This window comes from Populus alba, chromosome 16, assembly GCF_005239225.2.
Source record: "Populus alba chromosome 16, ASM523922v2, whole genome shotgun sequence".
Classification (NCBI taxonomy): Eukaryota; Viridiplantae; Streptophyta; class Magnoliopsida; order Malpighiales; family Salicaceae; genus Populus; species Populus alba.
The window spans coordinates 8,393,226-8,409,870 of NC_133299.1; the positions used below are offsets into that span (position 1 = coordinate 8,393,226).

The following is a 16,645-nucleotide window of genomic DNA, read 5'->3' on the forward strand; positions in this document are numbered from 1 at the left end:
CTATATTTAGATTACATAATGTAGCTTATCTCAGGTAGGATGTGCTAGAGATACTAATATATTTCCTAATCATAACAGATATTTTATTATTAGAATCTCTAATAAATCTAGTGTACGTGAGTTTTTTAGTGATCCTATATCAAATAACTAGGTGATAAATTTTTTAACCCCAACACCACGTGTTCACATGCTACAATAATTATAAAAACCATTAACGCTCACAAATTAATAATCTCATAGCACCAAGAAATGTGAGCTAACTCAATGCGATCCAGATTGCCATTTATCAACGTATCAGTTCAAGAATGACCAAAAGCACATATATCTATTATTACAAGAATGATCAATGATTTAAGTGTATTTGTTTTTGAGATAGTTTTTGTAGTTGTGATTTAAAAAAAAAAAAGTTTAAAAAAGTATGGTTAGTTGGATTTATATACGTGTTAAATAAAAATTATATTTAAGGTTTTATGTACAACAAAAAATATGTATAAAATATTTAGTAGTTGTGTGGTTGCGTTTGTTTTTCAAAGTGCTTTTTACTTAGAAATATATTAAAATAATATATTTTTATTTTAAAAAAATTATGTTTGATATCAACGCATCAAAATGATTTAAAAAAAATAAAAAAAAATAATCAAATTTTTTCAAAAGCTTTTTTGAAATGCTAAAACAAATAGTATTTTATGAAACTTAATTAAAAAAATATGTAAAAACTACTTCATAAAAATTATATTTTAAACTTAATTTTTTAATGGATGTCACAATATAAGACACAATTTCTAACATATCAAACACCTTCCTACATTTTTTTCACTGCAAGCATGTGCAAAACAAAAGCACCCAAAATAAAGTGAAGAGACATTTGGAATTGCAAGTGAACATACATTTGTAATTGCGTTTTAAATTGTATTTCTAAAAAATTAAACATATAATTATAATTATGTTCTAAATATTTTTTATATATATTTTTAAATTATTTGGATATACTATATCAAAATAACTTTTTTTAAAAATAAAAATATATATTATTTTATTAAATTTCCAAGCAAAAATCATTTTAAAAAAATAATTATTATCTGACTCCAAATCACACTTTAAAATCATGAAGATTGAAAGATCATTCTTAAAAGAGAGAAAATAATTGTCTCAAAGTCAATATTGAACATTATTTTTCAGTACAAATATAAAGACCTCAAAGGCTCAAACAATGGAAATAAGAGTAAAATATAAACAAATAGAAAAGAACGAATAATAAGACTGCAGATCTTTCTCTGACCAATGAATAAATAGTTAACAGAAGAAGTAGAAGCAGATGATTCAGGAATCAAATGATCCTTACGTCCTCTCCTTTTCTCCACTTCTTAGAACAGACAATTGCTCCTCCCAACTTCATCAACACTCAAATTAAATTCCCTCGCCAGCAGCCACGCTATTTCTTGCATTTAAGCTGCTTTCCAACTTTGGTGGACCAGAATACCTCCTTCCTTTGGCTGGTGATGGAGGGTATGAAAGCCGTTTCTTTGTATGCCCCGAGGAACCCTTTTCCTTTTCCGGTGTCCCGTCCTTCTCTGCTCCCAATAGGCTATGTATTCTGGACTTTGCTCTTGCAGATTGTGTAGGTACCATGTAACTTGGAAGTGCTGGAGAGCTTCCGAGGCTCTCATCATCTCGCACAAATGAACCTGCAATGCTATGCCTTCTGCTACGATCTGACTGAACACTGACCATGCTTCTAGAGTCATCTTCGATGCCCCCAATGTTACTCCTTGGGCTTGCTGACTTCAATTTTCTAGCAACTGTAGAAGCAGCTGGCTTGTTAGGAGTTGATGGGGACTGTAGGTTCGTGGTTTTGGTTGGCCTTTCACTTTCTCTTGGAGTTAATTTATCAGAATTGAGCTGGTAGCGAGCATAAGATTTGCTTATTTCTCCTCCAGTAATGCTGCGGCTGGCACTCTTTACAGATGAGTGGTCGTTATTGTGTTCTTTCTCCATCAAGCTCCGGCTCTCCCATGGATGGGCTGCCATCCATCGTTCCAACCAGCTCCAACCCCAGGAAGGATTTCCATTCAAGAACATGGGGTTTGCAGATCGTGAAGAATTCTTCAAAGTTTGCTGTAAAGGATTCCATGGGAGTTAGACTTGGTTCTTGAAACACATGGTCATTGAAGTTTTATGAAATTAACTAAAGGCTGAACATCTTTCAGTCGTGGCATAGATCATCTGTTAAGTCATGGCATATATAGTTGTGCATCATCGTGTTCCTATCATGAAAACTACACCACACCATTTTGCAAACTACTTTCTACTTAACTTTGTTAGCTTGACCAAGCAAATGATTAAATTCATGCACGAATAACCAAGTTATTTAACAGACCTGTTCAATGTATTCTAACTTTCAAGAAAACTAGGTCAGCTGTCATTGCATACTTCGTTATTTATCTATATGAGCTCTACCAAGCTATTTAAAAAAATATTTTACATAAAATTTTAACTTTTCAGATGTTGAGGTAGCCAGGTCAGCTGTCCTTTCATACTTCATTATTCATCTATGTGAGCCTGCACACCTTCCAGCAAAGTAAAAGAATTAGAGAAATTGATCACCTGATGAGAGAAAGCATAAGCCAGTGCTCTTTCCCTTCTCGTAGCTGCCTCAAACTTGTTTAGCAGGCTAGCTTCAATCTGTTCCTTCGACTGTAGACTGTCATCCCATTCCTCTCCAATCTGTTACAACATCAGTACACTCATTCTCAGCACAAGGGACAGGGACTGAAGCACCAGAGCTTCTATGTTAGTTCATCGGATAAGAAATATGTGGCAGGGATCCTAAATCAGGCACTTACATGAAAACATTGCATGCCCTGCTAAATGTCCAGATATGTAGTCATTTGGAAATCTAAAATTTAGAATGCATAGGGTTCCAACAATTTGGCGTTCGTCTACCATTTAAAGAAAAAAATTTCTATCCAGTACCACTAGTTCTGTTCACAGCACTTTATGAATATCAGTCTGTATTCAACAAGGCTTACAAATTCCCAAACAACCTCTACGAGTTTCTTATCCATGGTAACATAGCCAAGCAAATCCATGATGACTAAACCAAAAAATAAGTCAGGAATTGAGTGGGGAAATTTGAACAGCTAACATTACGAATAAACACATAGAACAGACCCGGAAGTTTTCAAGCTCTTTGGCATGCTTCTGTAGGAGTTGTCTCTGTAGGGCCTGGTTCTCTTCTGACATTCTGATCCTCCTTGTGTGAATCTGTGACTGCACCCGAGCTAGAGTCTGCATGCAGCGGAGGGTGTGTGTTGCTTGCCTTTTTATTCTAGGCCCTTCCATCAGTGATTTGAGCCTCACCAACCCTCTCAGAGCCCGCAATGCTCTTCTGGCCTAAAATAAAATCAGAAGAAATGAAAATATAGCTTATCACTTGAAATTGACAAGACCACTGAAGTTTGAACTTCCAACCCCCCTCCCCCACGAGAAAAAAAAAAAAGGTGCAAAACGCAAAAAATATTCTTCTCTAATTACAAGAAAACATTTGAATACCTAGTTTATATGAATTGTTAATTATCCTTTTGCTCCAACATCAATAACAAAGGCAATGCAGCAAAACACATACCATGTATCCTCTGAATGTTGTTTGAATCATAATTGCTGCCTCTTCTTCCTTTGATTTGCCAGCATATTTGTTTACCTTGGTTAGTTGAACAGCCTCAATATTGGTTTGGACAGTAGTCGGAGCAGGCTCAGGTACCGCAGCAGTGGCAACTGGAACAGGGAAAGTATGCTGGTTCACTTCATTTGTTGTCTCAATTAATTTCACTTCTTCTGGTTGAGGAGGAGGAGACAGCATTGTAACATTTTCTACAGAAGTAGAATCCGAATCCAGTTGTTGCTTTCCAAACCATTTCTTCTTTGATTTCTAAAAACAATAGAACCAAAAGTATTAGAGAAAGAACCACTGGAGATTTTCTAAAACCACCGACGATTCAAAATCAAAAACCATATCCATCTAAATACCTGGTCTGTCTTCTCCTTGGGATCAGGGCTAAGAGCTTTCTTTACACTAGAAAACCATTTTCCTTTCCTCCCCATCCTTTGATCATTCCCCAAAACAACCTTTTTCAGAATCAAATCAAAAGATCAAGTTGGAAACATAAATTGTGCATCTTATGCATTACCAGATCACACATGTTTTAAACGGAGAAAAGTAAAGTTACAAGTGTGAGTAATAGCAAAAACCTTTGCCATAAGCAGAGATGAAAAACTACGTTGGCAAGACTAATGATGGCAAAAAAGGAAGAAATTTAAGAATATCATGTATACAATGCATACAACTTTACTTTTTCATGACAAAAGAAATTTTCCGGATTGTTGACTTAATCCAGTTTCTCTCTGTCCCACAATATTTGTCAAGTCAGCCAAGAAACTAGCACAATTAAGCAACTATTTTACTATTACCAAGTATCGAAACCAAAATAGATAGCAAGAAGAAAAAGAACTTAGATTTTGCTGTTTTTCCCACATTTTCTCATCAACAAAAGAGAGAAATAAATTTAAGAAAAAATATATTTTTAAGACCACCGACAAACATCCAAATCAGAAATCTTGTCTGCTTTTTCAACAATTTCTCCGAGACCAAACAAGAAATAGATCCAAAAATTTTAAGCCCATCTACAAAAACTCAGTTTCAAGCAAAGTACCAGTGGGCAGATTTCTTTGTTGAAATCACAGATGGGTCTCTATCTTCTTTTTTTCTTCTTCTTCTTCAGAGTAGAAAACAAAAGGGATTATTAAGGAGAAGAAAATGAAAAGCTTTATTTTACAGGAAAGATCTTTTCTTTCTTTGGTTTGATTCAATGATGAAGAATCAAGAAAGAGTGTAAAGGAGAGGAAATAGGAAGTGAAGAAGACACAGCTGGGAATGGTACAGCAGCAGCTAAGTGTGGCCCCACTACTCTCATCTCTGAATTGGTAAAATGGGACCCACTTTCATTGATGTATCGCTCCGTTTCTTTCGGTGCAACAGATGGTAATTTTGATACATTTCTTTCATCCTTGAAAGCTTTCCAGTTTTTCAGGGAACAAAATTCTACTGTCTGTAAACACAAAAGTACAGTAGTAACTAACACTTGAGATCTAACCCAACATGTGTAAGCATTACCAAGTCTTGAATAAACAACTCCCTCTTACTCAACAGAACCAACTTGTATTATCCTTTTCCTTTTCTTTTCTTTTTTATTTTTTTATTTTTTGAGGCTATCACTACTCTCACTATTAATACACAACACAACAACTATTTTTTTTTTTTTAAATGACTAATCTGCTCTTTAACCATTACAAAACTAAACTTCCAATCCCTTCTATTTAAACGATAAACCAAAGTTATTAAATGCAGTGTGGGGTTAAGTGGTTAAAGAATTGAGTTTTGAATCACACGAGTTGACCTGCATCATTTTAAAAAAAATTAAAAAAATAACATTTTAAGTTTTAATATCTAATATGTGAAAGTTAAGAACAATGTATGTGGATATAAACTATATATATATATATAAAATGAAGTTTAAAAATTTTTTTATCTCATATTATAAAGATATTATCTTCATTTTTTAAGTTGAAATATTAAAACCAATAAAAAATTTATCCCATTATAATTTTCTTTTTATAAACATAGAATATATGTACCTTTTTATCTTTCATAGTAATTTATTTTTTACCATTAAAATGAAACTACTCTTAACACATTTCTCTCATCAAATCAGTTGGTCAAGTTGACTTAAACAAGTGATGAGGGATATGTTCATGATCTTATGATGCTCGAGCTGAGAATACACGATCCCATCTCTTTATGGGATCTACTTGAATCAACCTCACCTCTTTTTTATGGATCAATTATGTGTTTTCCTAGATAGAATTTATATCTATAAATTTAGGTACAAAAAGAATATATATTATAATCACTTGTCTTTAATAAATCTACCTCATTCAATCACAATTGTGCCCATTTAATAATGGTTATCATGTTGAGCTTGTTTAAACTCAATTAGTAATCTATGTGACAAGATTTTTTTTTCTCAAATAAAACACTTCCACCCATTAGGATTTATAAACCCAAATGATTCTTATTCGCCTAGGGGTTGTGTTCATTTTCCTTCTTCTTCTTCTTTTTTCCTTTATCACCTAGCAAGTGGGTGTGGTTCATGGATATAAATTTACATCCATAAACCACAAGGGAAGGAAAGCATTTTTCTTTTTCATTTTAGTGTTTTGACCTTCATCTTTTTCATTATTTCCTGTAAATAATTATAAACACGCAAACACTACGTAGCCTTTAACAAAACTTTTCCTAGATTTTTGTTAACTTAAGTATCAAATGGTCCTTCATACCACATAAGAGACTTGTTTTGCAGGAATTCATGGACTACCAGCCCAACCCATCATTAACAACTCTTCAAGCCCAATATTTTTAAAAGTTTTCTATAGACTTTGTTAATGGCAGAGTTGATGGGAACATCAATCAAAGGTCGTTTCATTTTTCTTTTCTTTTTGCTTGCTCTTTATCTTTTTTCACTACAAATAATCCAAGAATTTTAAGACATAGAAGGGTTAAAGAGCTCCTTATTACAAGTATTCGATTAATGTCTCTGAATCTATAACAACCTACCCAACAAGTGTGAATTCTTACTAAGGCTCTTTTGGCTATGAAAGAGCAAATTAGGGTATTGCCTTCTTTTTAACAGATAGCATAGCCTTTAGGTCCACCATTGGCACCACCGAATACATGTATATATCTTTATTTTCTAGAAAAGACAGCTTAAAACAATGTGCAAGAAAGTAGACAAGAGTGTCATCACTTTTAGAATCCATCTAAAAGTCTTTCTCACCATCAAGAAGAGCATTTAAGATCTAACACTCTAAACACAATCTCTATAAGTCTAAAGAAAAATCATTAAGCACTTATAGCCGTCAACATCACCATTACTCCTCGTTAAAGTCTTTTTTAGGCAATTTTATATAAAAATAAAATTCCTGAAGAGGGTTAAAAGTCACAATCATGTGAGCCTTTATAAAATATTATAACCCCTTCAAGGTGATGGGTTCTTCATTGTCTAAACTAATGTTGGATACTCATTTCTCTAAGGACTTCATTATCACAAAAATGAATTTCGACAACCATAATAAGCTTATAAACCTAAAAGAACACATACAAAATATACATCATAACTTAAAGCTAATCATACAAGCTAGCGAAGTCATGTGCAAGATTAGTGCTCGCCACGTTTATCTAGTCTACTCAAGCATAGTATCACAACTTATAATCAGCTTTCATACTTGATTTCCATGATCTTTGTGGAAAGCTTAGTGCTCATTTTAGCACGAGTATTCAAGTTAAAAAGAGCTCAATTAAGCCCATTACTATCATACAGTAAAATATTGAAAGCATTATGATATATTCTAAAAAAGATTCAATAAAGAGATGTTAAGACTAGAGGGCCTTATATAACTAGTTGTCACTAAAACCTCGATAAATAGGGTAAATGACCCTACCTTGTAGAGAGAGTTGCTTGCTCTCCCTAGCATGAAGACCCTCTTGAAGTTGAAACAGATCATGAAAAAACATATTTGGGTAGAAGAAATGATAAAATTGTCTCCATAATATCATCTTTATATGTTCTTCTCTATAAATTATTTGAACAGGATGCTCTCCAACCTAGGTGAGAGAACATATGTGCTCTGGGTGCACCACAGTTTCTATAGTATTTATTGCAGAATAACTCTATAATGTCTTTATAAAATATATCTCCATATGATTGCCTCCAATACTTTCAATAAGAAATGTCTCTGTCAAAATGTTTTTATAAAAATATTTTCATGTCTCCATTCGATTTCTTATCCCCAGGCAAAACATAGGGTTACCTCGACATAATCTTGCCCAAGTACTCAAAATTCTCCATATGAGCAAAAAGATTACAATCTTCATATCTCCATGAAAACATATTTTCATAAGTGATCTCCTCAAAGATCCCCTAATGAATCACCATGTATAGTCTCTATGAAATAATCATTATATAATGATGATCTCTATGGTGAATCACCTAGTATAATATTTAGAAAATAGTCTTTGTACAATAGTCTCCATAAAATAATCATCATGACATTTTCTCTATAAAATATTCACCAAGAAATTTTCTCCACAAGATGTTCTGCCATGGTTGAGAGCTTTTCCTTTGCACCTAGGTATAATATGTCTCGATTTGTATCTTCATTCAAGTATAGAGATGACCTAGTCCAAACTCAAAGCATTATCAACTCCTACATACAAGGAACAACTTTATCCAAGTGTAAGGACTTTATTTATCCCAGATACAAGATTGATTCTCCGTGACTAATATCTATGATATTCTCCATGAAAAATCTCTATAAAAAATCTCCATGGGATATCATCATGCCAAAGTCTCCACAGGGATCTCCATGATATATATCCATGAAAGTCTTTGTGAGAGATTCTCCATGAGAAATCTTCATTAAAAAACCTCAATATGACTTTCCAAGGATGATCTCCATAAAATATAATAATAAAGGAGTATTTTCTCCATATGACTCTAATTATGGTGAGAGAGCACCTCTACCCGGGTACAACATGCTCTTCATTCTTTATTTAGGCTAGGGCAACATCTAATCTACATACGATAGTCTCCAAAACAATCATGAAGGCATAACCTAGTCTGAACAAGGTGAAGAATACACCTCCATCCAGGCTAAGGTTATACTAATCCCGAGCAAAATAAACAATTAATGAGCTACCTTAATCGAGTATACAAGCACCCATTTTTTCCAAGTATAAAGACAATGATTTTCTATAAATGTGTGGTTACATAATAAAACCTTAGCCATTTCAGAAGGCATATTGGCTAATCAAACAAGATAACCAATCAGTCAGGACTTTATGACTCACATCTAAAAGGTAGGTTATGCTCAAATCATATGTACAATAAAACCATTTTATCTCAAACTAAGTGAACCTTAGTTTAAAAAATAAAGCAACTGAAGATGGATTTGTTCTTTTAGGCTAATAATGCATAAACTACTTTTAAACTATTTCTCTAACCAAGTCAACCATATTGACCTAAATAGGTGATGAGAGATGTTTCCCTTAAGCTAAAGATGTATGCTTGACTTTAGCTCTCTACGGGATTTCATCGGACATGCATCACTTCTCTTTAAAGGACCAACCTTGTGCCCCTCTTCTTAGCGGACCGGCCATGTACGCTCCCAGATAGAGCTTATATCTTTGAATCCAACTATGAAGATGAAATGGACATGCATTAAATACAACCACTTGCCTCTAGCGCATCTACGTCATCCTGTTACAACTACATCCACTAAGTGGTGGTTGTCTCACCTTATACTCATTTAAACTTGGTTAGCAATCCACACAATTAGATTCCTTTTTCCATGAAAAAAGCATTGCCACCGATTAGGATTTATAAATCCAAATTACTGCTATTTTTCTAAAGGTCATGGTCTTTTCCCTCTCTTTCTTTTTCTTATCACCGTGAAAGTGGACATTGTTCATGGATATAAATATATTTCCATGAATTGAACCATGAGAAAAGGAAAACATTTTCTTAACATTTTGATATTCTGACATTCATATTCTTTGTTATTTGTTGCAAATAGCCATAAATACACAAACATAATACATACCTTTTAATGCAATATTTCTTTTATATTTATGCTACATTAAGTATAAAGGATCTCATGTACTACATAAAAACTTGTTTTACAAGAGTTTTACTATTAGTCTAATCAATCAAGCTCACTAACCTGCCATGAAAATACCTAAAATTTCCTAAAGTTTGCACCAGACTTAATCTTATTCTTAGAAATTGTTATATACAATCATAATAAAAAGACTATGAATAATTACAAGATATTCAGAACTTTGAATTTCATTTTTTTTTTATTCCTTCCAAGGGAAAACAACTTAAATGGGTCATTCTAAGAAAGTCTATTATTTCCTCTTTATTTTCCTTCAAACTACTTCAAATTTTTTTTCTTTATTTTTCATTAATGGAACTTCAATAATTTCTAAAAAAACTTGTCCTTTTCCTTTCCTTTTTTTATTTTGGGTATCTTTCTTAAACTTTTTTTTTAATAATAAATATATTCTCCGACTATTTCACAAACAAAAATTAAAGTTTTATTCAATTGAATTGTAAGCAATCTATCTACATTTTAAACTAGAACATTCCCGTTTTTTTTTTTTTTTCCTGTTGTAAATAAATACAGATACATATCTATAAATAATATGCATATGGGATCCATATTTATGTTTTCTTGGAACAATAATAAATAAACACGTATTTACACAAACACGTAGGATCGTTATTTAATTTAATTTATTTTTTTGCTTTTTTTGAAGAATAATAAATAGCACGGCGACTGAAGCGCGATTCTACCGTGTATCTCCATCCAAATTCCAACTTTCTCGAGGTTCTTTATGTCTCTCAGCAATCACCCGAAAATGACATGAATCTGTGTGCGCTCTCACTAGCCGTTGCCACCTGTGACTGCAACGTTAATCTGTGCTGGTTTTTTGTTTTTTTCTCCTCTGTTTTTCTCTTCATTTTTGGTTGCTTGATTATGAAAGAAGGCCTGGTTTTGTATGATTGAGTCGTATAAAACCCTAAAGGTGGGGTGGGGCCGGGGAAAACTCAAATAAACCAATTTCGAAGGCAGAATCAAACCCTAATGAGTCGCCTTCATGCCTTGTTGATTCAACAACTCATCCAATTATTGATGCTAATTTTAACTTGGTGTGGGGCCATGGCTGTTAGCAGCAACCTAACAGCTATGGTTCGTCCTCCAGTGGGCTTTACAGTGATGAGATAAGAAATGCAAACCAAGTAAAGTAATGTGTTTGGTTATCTATCCATTTCTAGTTATCTGATTAAGAAAATACAGAGAAGGAAACAATTAGAATCGGAAAAGGATAATTAGTAATTATTGAGAATCTAATCGTGCAAAACAAACAAAATTCGGAGGAAATGCAGCTCACCTTTCATGTCCATCTTGGAGCTTGCTCCTGAAATTACTCGGGGCCGGTTCGTTGGTGATGGTGCAGGGTTTTTCTTTTCTTTTTCTTTTTTTTTTTTTTTAAAAAAAGAAAAATAAAAATCATTAACTTTCCAACCTCTTGTACATGCCAACCTGATTGGCTGAAATTCCAGCCCAAAATTCCAGCCTGGACAGCTTTAGTTTTCAGCCCAGCACTCGATATTGACCTTGTTTGTCCAACTTGTAACCTTCTATGTATTTTTTTTTTTTGAATTTTTAGGAATTGCACAAATAATTTTTTTATGCACATAAATTTTTCAACTCATACACAAGTTTTCCAATGCAAAAAAGACTTTTTTTTTTTTCATTAATAGCATTGACCGTCACTAATATTTCTATTATAATATGTATGGCTCAACAACCATAACATGACACAATAATCAATAACCATTATGACTAGTCAATAATAAAATATCAGTTTTTTCATAAATTATACACTATTCTTCTCTGTAAATATACTTAAGGTAAAAATAAAGATTGAAGCTCCACATAATCATTAAAAACTCACAATGTATATTTATATTGTGCTATAAAAATCAATTATGTCATTTTAGCTCATTGAAGCTAGTTAAATTAGTCACATCATTCTAGGCCTAAGCAATAGACTCTTTTATCTTTATATTTATTTTTTTTTGTATTTTGTTTTCATAATTGTATTCCTCTAAACCTTGTTGACTTAAGTATTGGAAATGTTCTAGTTTTAATTTTAATAAGAAACATGTTTTATAGGGGAAATTTTATTGTATGTCTGTTTAAGAGTTTGGTTAATGTTGTTTTTTAAAAGTGTTTTTTATTTGAAAATATATCAAAATAATTTTTTATTTTTTAAAAAATTATTCTTGACATCAACGCATCAAAATAATCTAAAACCATTAAAAAAATATTAATTTAAAACAAAGAAAAAAATAAATAAAAATTTAATTTTTTTAAATCATTTTTGAAACATAAAAACAAAAACAAACAGATATAAATATCAAATAGTTTATTCATTTGTTTAAAATATTAATTTTTAATTTTTTTAAAAAACAATTCTACCTTCTTCACAAAAGGGACCCCAGAAGAGACACGACTTAAACACCATAAAAAAACCACGCTGCCAAAAACCCATCAGTCTCTCCCTCCGCCTTTTCTCTCGCCGGATTCTGGCCAAACCATAATAACTATATTGCCTCTTCCATCACAGAACTCTAATCGCGACCTCATCTTCTCCCAATCACCATCGACGGCCACTTTTCTAACTATCAAGACTAGTTGTCGTTCCTTCCTCTCATACCCACTAGCCACTGCCACAAGCCTAGCGCTGCCGCCAACGCAGCACCCATCGTCCCCCTTAATAGGCTCTTACTCTAACAATCCCTAATCGCTATCATAGCATGACCCAGCAGCCCCCTAAAGCACCATCGCCCAACCACTTTGTTCCAATCACAAATCCAACCCAGCCACTTAGCCACCGACCCGATCTCCTCATGCCATAACCCTCTCAACAGTAACTTGAACCACCCAGCAATAAATCGATCTCCTCCTCTTAAACCCATAAACACCCAAAGAAATCAGATCATAGCGGTCTTTTTTTGGGATTCCCCCTCAAATACGAACAACTTGGCAAATGAATTCAAATATCACATCTCCATTAAATTTCCTTCCTGAGAAAAGATGTATTTGTTGGCATATGTATTGTTGTTATGCCAATGTTTTTCAAGATTTCTTGATTTCCTTCGTTTAATCTAACACACAAAAAAAAAAAGGGAGATTTTTTTAGTGGTAATTTTGTTTTTCTAAAGCAATAAGATTATTATTTTTTCATTAAATAGAATACAATAAAAATAAAAATATGTAAACAATACAATAATTTCTTGTTGATTTTTTTTAATGTCATGTCATTGTCAGTGTTATGAATTTATAAAATCAATTTAGAATCTAATCATATATATAAAATTGAAATAAAATATTTAACTTATAATATTAAATTTAATTATATTATTTAAAATATTTATAGAATCTAATTAAATTAACAATCTTAACAACTGTATCTGTAATTTGAAATTGCATGGTATACCTTCTAAGTAAATAAATAAATATTACGAGGAAGGACTTGTCGATTATGCTGGCAAACTAAAAATAAAAAATAAAACATCAATGATGATGGAGGAGATGCAACCTAGATTGAACTAATTGGGTATAAATTGAATGAACTTGTACTTCTTTTTTTTGTTTTTTATAATGTTGTTGCCCCTACCAGCTCCATTTTCGAGCAAACAAGAGCACAGGCCACCGCTGAGATTTTAATGGCAAGAGAGGTCAAACATAAATTAAAAATGTTCCCTTTCAATAATGAGGAATATTCTTGGCTGTGATGAGCGCAAGTGTCTCGGATTGTGCTGCCAGGATGTTTCTCCTGGAATTAGAAATATGATCAGATCGATCGCATGGCATGGCTACATGGCATGCACATGCTACAGCATCATCTTGTTCTTCCATTCACAGACAGTTTTAAAAATCATCAATGGCAAGAGCCTCCTTTTCTCATAATTTCCAAATAAAAGTTTTAGGATACAGTGCTCAAAGAGAGAACTGCAGCAAAAAAAAAGAAAACAGGAGGAAAGGAAATTGTTGAGCTCTTGCTTCAGTAAGAGCCTCTCTTGAATGCATGCTACCGTTCCAGTATATGTAGGGTGAAATAGGTAGAGGTTGATGGAGGACCCAAGCGCAAAGTTTGCGAAAAAAAGATAGACTAAAAGAATGTCAAGGAGACGACAAAGACACCGTTTTTGGAGCCAGTTTTAATCCTCTTTTTTTTTTTTGGTTAAAATTTAAAATATTTTTAATTTTTTTGAATTGTTTTTGATGTCAAAAATTAAATATAATTTTAATATTTTTTCGAGTGAAAATCACTTTAAAAAGCAAATCGTTATTATATTTTTTTAAAAAAAATTATAGGGTTTTTTTTTTAAAAAAGAAATATAGTTATTTTTAAAATAATATTTTTTATTTGAAATTACTATTACAAATCAAATGGTCTTTCTTCTTATTTTTTTTTTGTCTATTTTTTATGATTTGAATTCTATTTGAGATTCAAATCAATATCCTTTAAGAATTCTAAACAAATAAATTCATTTAACAATTGAATGGTTCTAAATAGTTAGATAAAGTTTAAGATGTAAACCATAATTTTTGAAAGAATAGAGGCAATGTAAAAAAAAAAAAAATAGCTATATTATAAGATGTTGAAGGTAATTTTTTCTTAAAGATATAATATTAATATTAAATTATTTTTTTATTACCAATGCTTTTATTTTATAATAAAAAGATTCAAATAAAATAAAAATAAAATTAAGGCTGATTTTATTCATTTTTGATGTTTTAGTATAAAACAATTCTTAGTGTTAGTTTACAATGCGGAAAAAAAAATAAATTTGTCCTAAAATAATTAAATAATTTAAATATAAAATAAATTAAAAGTTTAAATATTTTTGGTTGAGTTAAAATGATAATTTAAATGACTAAAATAGATATAGGGTAGAATTTTCAAATCAAGAAAGGATATGTGTGTTGAATGACTTTTCAAATAATATTTTATTAGGAATAAAAAGTCAGGAATGAACAAGGAAAAAAAACGAAAGAATTAGTAAACAAGAAAAAGCTCAGCCATGAATAAGAACACGTAGAACGGCCTCGTTTAATGTGGTCGTGCAACATGTCCAGGGAGGTCATCTCTATTCTCTAGGGAAAAGGCTCCAATATCCTAATAACAAAAAAGTCAAACTAGAAGGTAAAAATATTATGGAAATAGACATTTTTAAAATCCTTCATCTTTTTTTAAGGGTGAATCCTTATCCTTTATTTTGTTTTTTAATTTTATTTTTTTTACATATTTTTTTAGATTTGTTCTTTATTTTTTATTACTATTTTTTATATGATTTTTAGAATTGAAGTTTTTTTTTTTTTTGCAATTTCATCATCCTTTATTTTATTTTTTCTTTGATCCTCATTCTTTTTATTGTTGTTTTTTTTTAGACAATTTTTTTTAATTTAATAATTTTTAGATTTTATACTTTAATATTAAATTAGTTGAGAATTGAGTTTTTTGATTGAACCTAGATCTAAAATTCCATGAAATACAAGTTTAGAAGATTAACTTATGTTTAGGGATTCACGTTGTTTGGTTTTTTTTTTTTTAAGCTAATGATTTTTTAGTTCTATCATTTAGATTTATTTATTTTTTAGATATCATCTCCTTTCTTTAATAGATATTAGATCAATTAATATTCAATCAAAGCCTAACTGGGAAGAGGACAAGGGAAGGAAAAAAGAAAGAGGCAAGTTTTCTAACCGAGTTAAATCATTCTAGTAGTGTCCATTACCCAAATTGTTAATTTCACGAGTTAATACAAGTAAATACAAAGAATTTCCATCTTTTCATTTCATTCCTTGGATATTTTTACGATTTAATTCTTTTATATTTTGTTTTTACATTTGTGCTAGAATTATACATAAGTTAAAATACACGACAACATTAATCTTTTTTTAACCAAATCGCTATTTGGATAGGATGACCAATTCGCTCTTGGCATGTTAAGTCGGGCTGGTAATGTTAACTTATTTTTTTCTATTTATTAACGTATATGATGATCGATTAATTTAATCTAATACATTGCTTTTTAATTCTCATTTCGAATATTTTATCACATGCATAAAAAATATATGATTCTTACAATTATTTTAAACGAATTGATTGGATTTTGATTCGGCGTCTAACGAAGCATGGGCCAAGAGCCAAGTAAAACAACCTAAAATATATAATATCGGTGGTTGTGTTTTCAAAATCAATAAGTTCAGTTGATTATAAAAATCATAGTTATAAAATCATGTTCAAATAATGTTGTTTTGAAATTATTCTTTATTTAAGATTGGAATGATGTTGTTTTGGAAAAACAATTTTAAAAAGTCAAATTATATCTTATTCAGTTTTTACCATATTACAAGTTAATCTCTCATATTAATTGAGTTTGATCAGTTAATACGTAACGTAATTTAACATGAAACTTAATCTGTCCAAGGCACCGGATCTCAATGACTTCACCTGGTGAGCTATTTCATGTTTAATATTAATGATAAAGACATTGATTCATGTTTGGTAAGTAAAGTCGCCTGAAAGAACCTAACACTTGACATGCTGTTTAACAGTTTCAAGCTAGCTGCTCCCATACCACCCTCCTTTTATTTTACTCTATATATATATATATATATATTCTGGATAAACGCAGGGGAAAACCCACTCGCCGACTAGAATTTGTCTAAATGAAAATAGGATTGACCTCTTCATTTCTTTTTTATTGGGATTAAAAGAGGCACAAGTGGTTTTTGTGTAGAGGTCAATTGGTTGCGGTGTCTCCATCATGGATGTGACCATTTCTTTCAATCCAAACACATAGCTTTCGACGTTATTATGCTCTGATTAATCTCTGGTGTCAGGAAATTGATTGTGCAGAAGGAAGTCAAGTTATAGATTACCTACTCC

At 31.7% G+C, this 16,645-nt stretch overlaps 1 protein-coding gene across 1 annotated transcript; it reads right to left on the reverse strand.

Moving 5' to 3' along the window:
- Positions 1 to 1,123: 1,123 nt before the first annotated feature.
- LOC118045896 (protein IQ-DOMAIN 2) lies at positions 1,124 to 5,076 on the reverse strand. The gene is made up of 6 exons (XM_035054643.2): positions 4,710 to 5,076; positions 4,027 to 4,125; positions 3,626 to 3,928; positions 3,172 to 3,393; positions 2,605 to 2,724; positions 1,124 to 2,115 (listed from the first exon to the last, which is right to left on the reverse strand). Exons 2-6 carry the CDS (start codon positions 4,099 to 4,101, stop codon positions 1,408 to 1,410), a joined length of 1,428 nt encoding a protein of 475 aa, XP_034910534.1. The 5' UTR covers positions 4,102 to 4,125; positions 4,710 to 5,076; the 3' UTR covers positions 1,124 to 1,407.
- Between the last annotated feature and the right edge of the window lie 11,569 nt (positions 5,077 to 16,645).

Coding starts and splice junctions, on each gene's coding strand:
- LOC118045896 (XM_035054643.2), bottom strand. CDS start 4,101: ATGGGGAGGAAAGGAAAATGGTTTTCTAGTGTAAAGAAAGCTCTTAGC. Junction 3,929..4,026: donor CCAAGGAGAAGACAGACCAG/GTATTTAGATGG, acceptor TATTGTTTTTAG/AAATCAAAGAAGAAATGGTT. Junction 2,725..3,171: donor AAGAGCTTGAAAACTTCCGG/GTCTGTTCTATG, acceptor ATGTTGTAACAG/ATTGGAGAGGAATGGGATGA.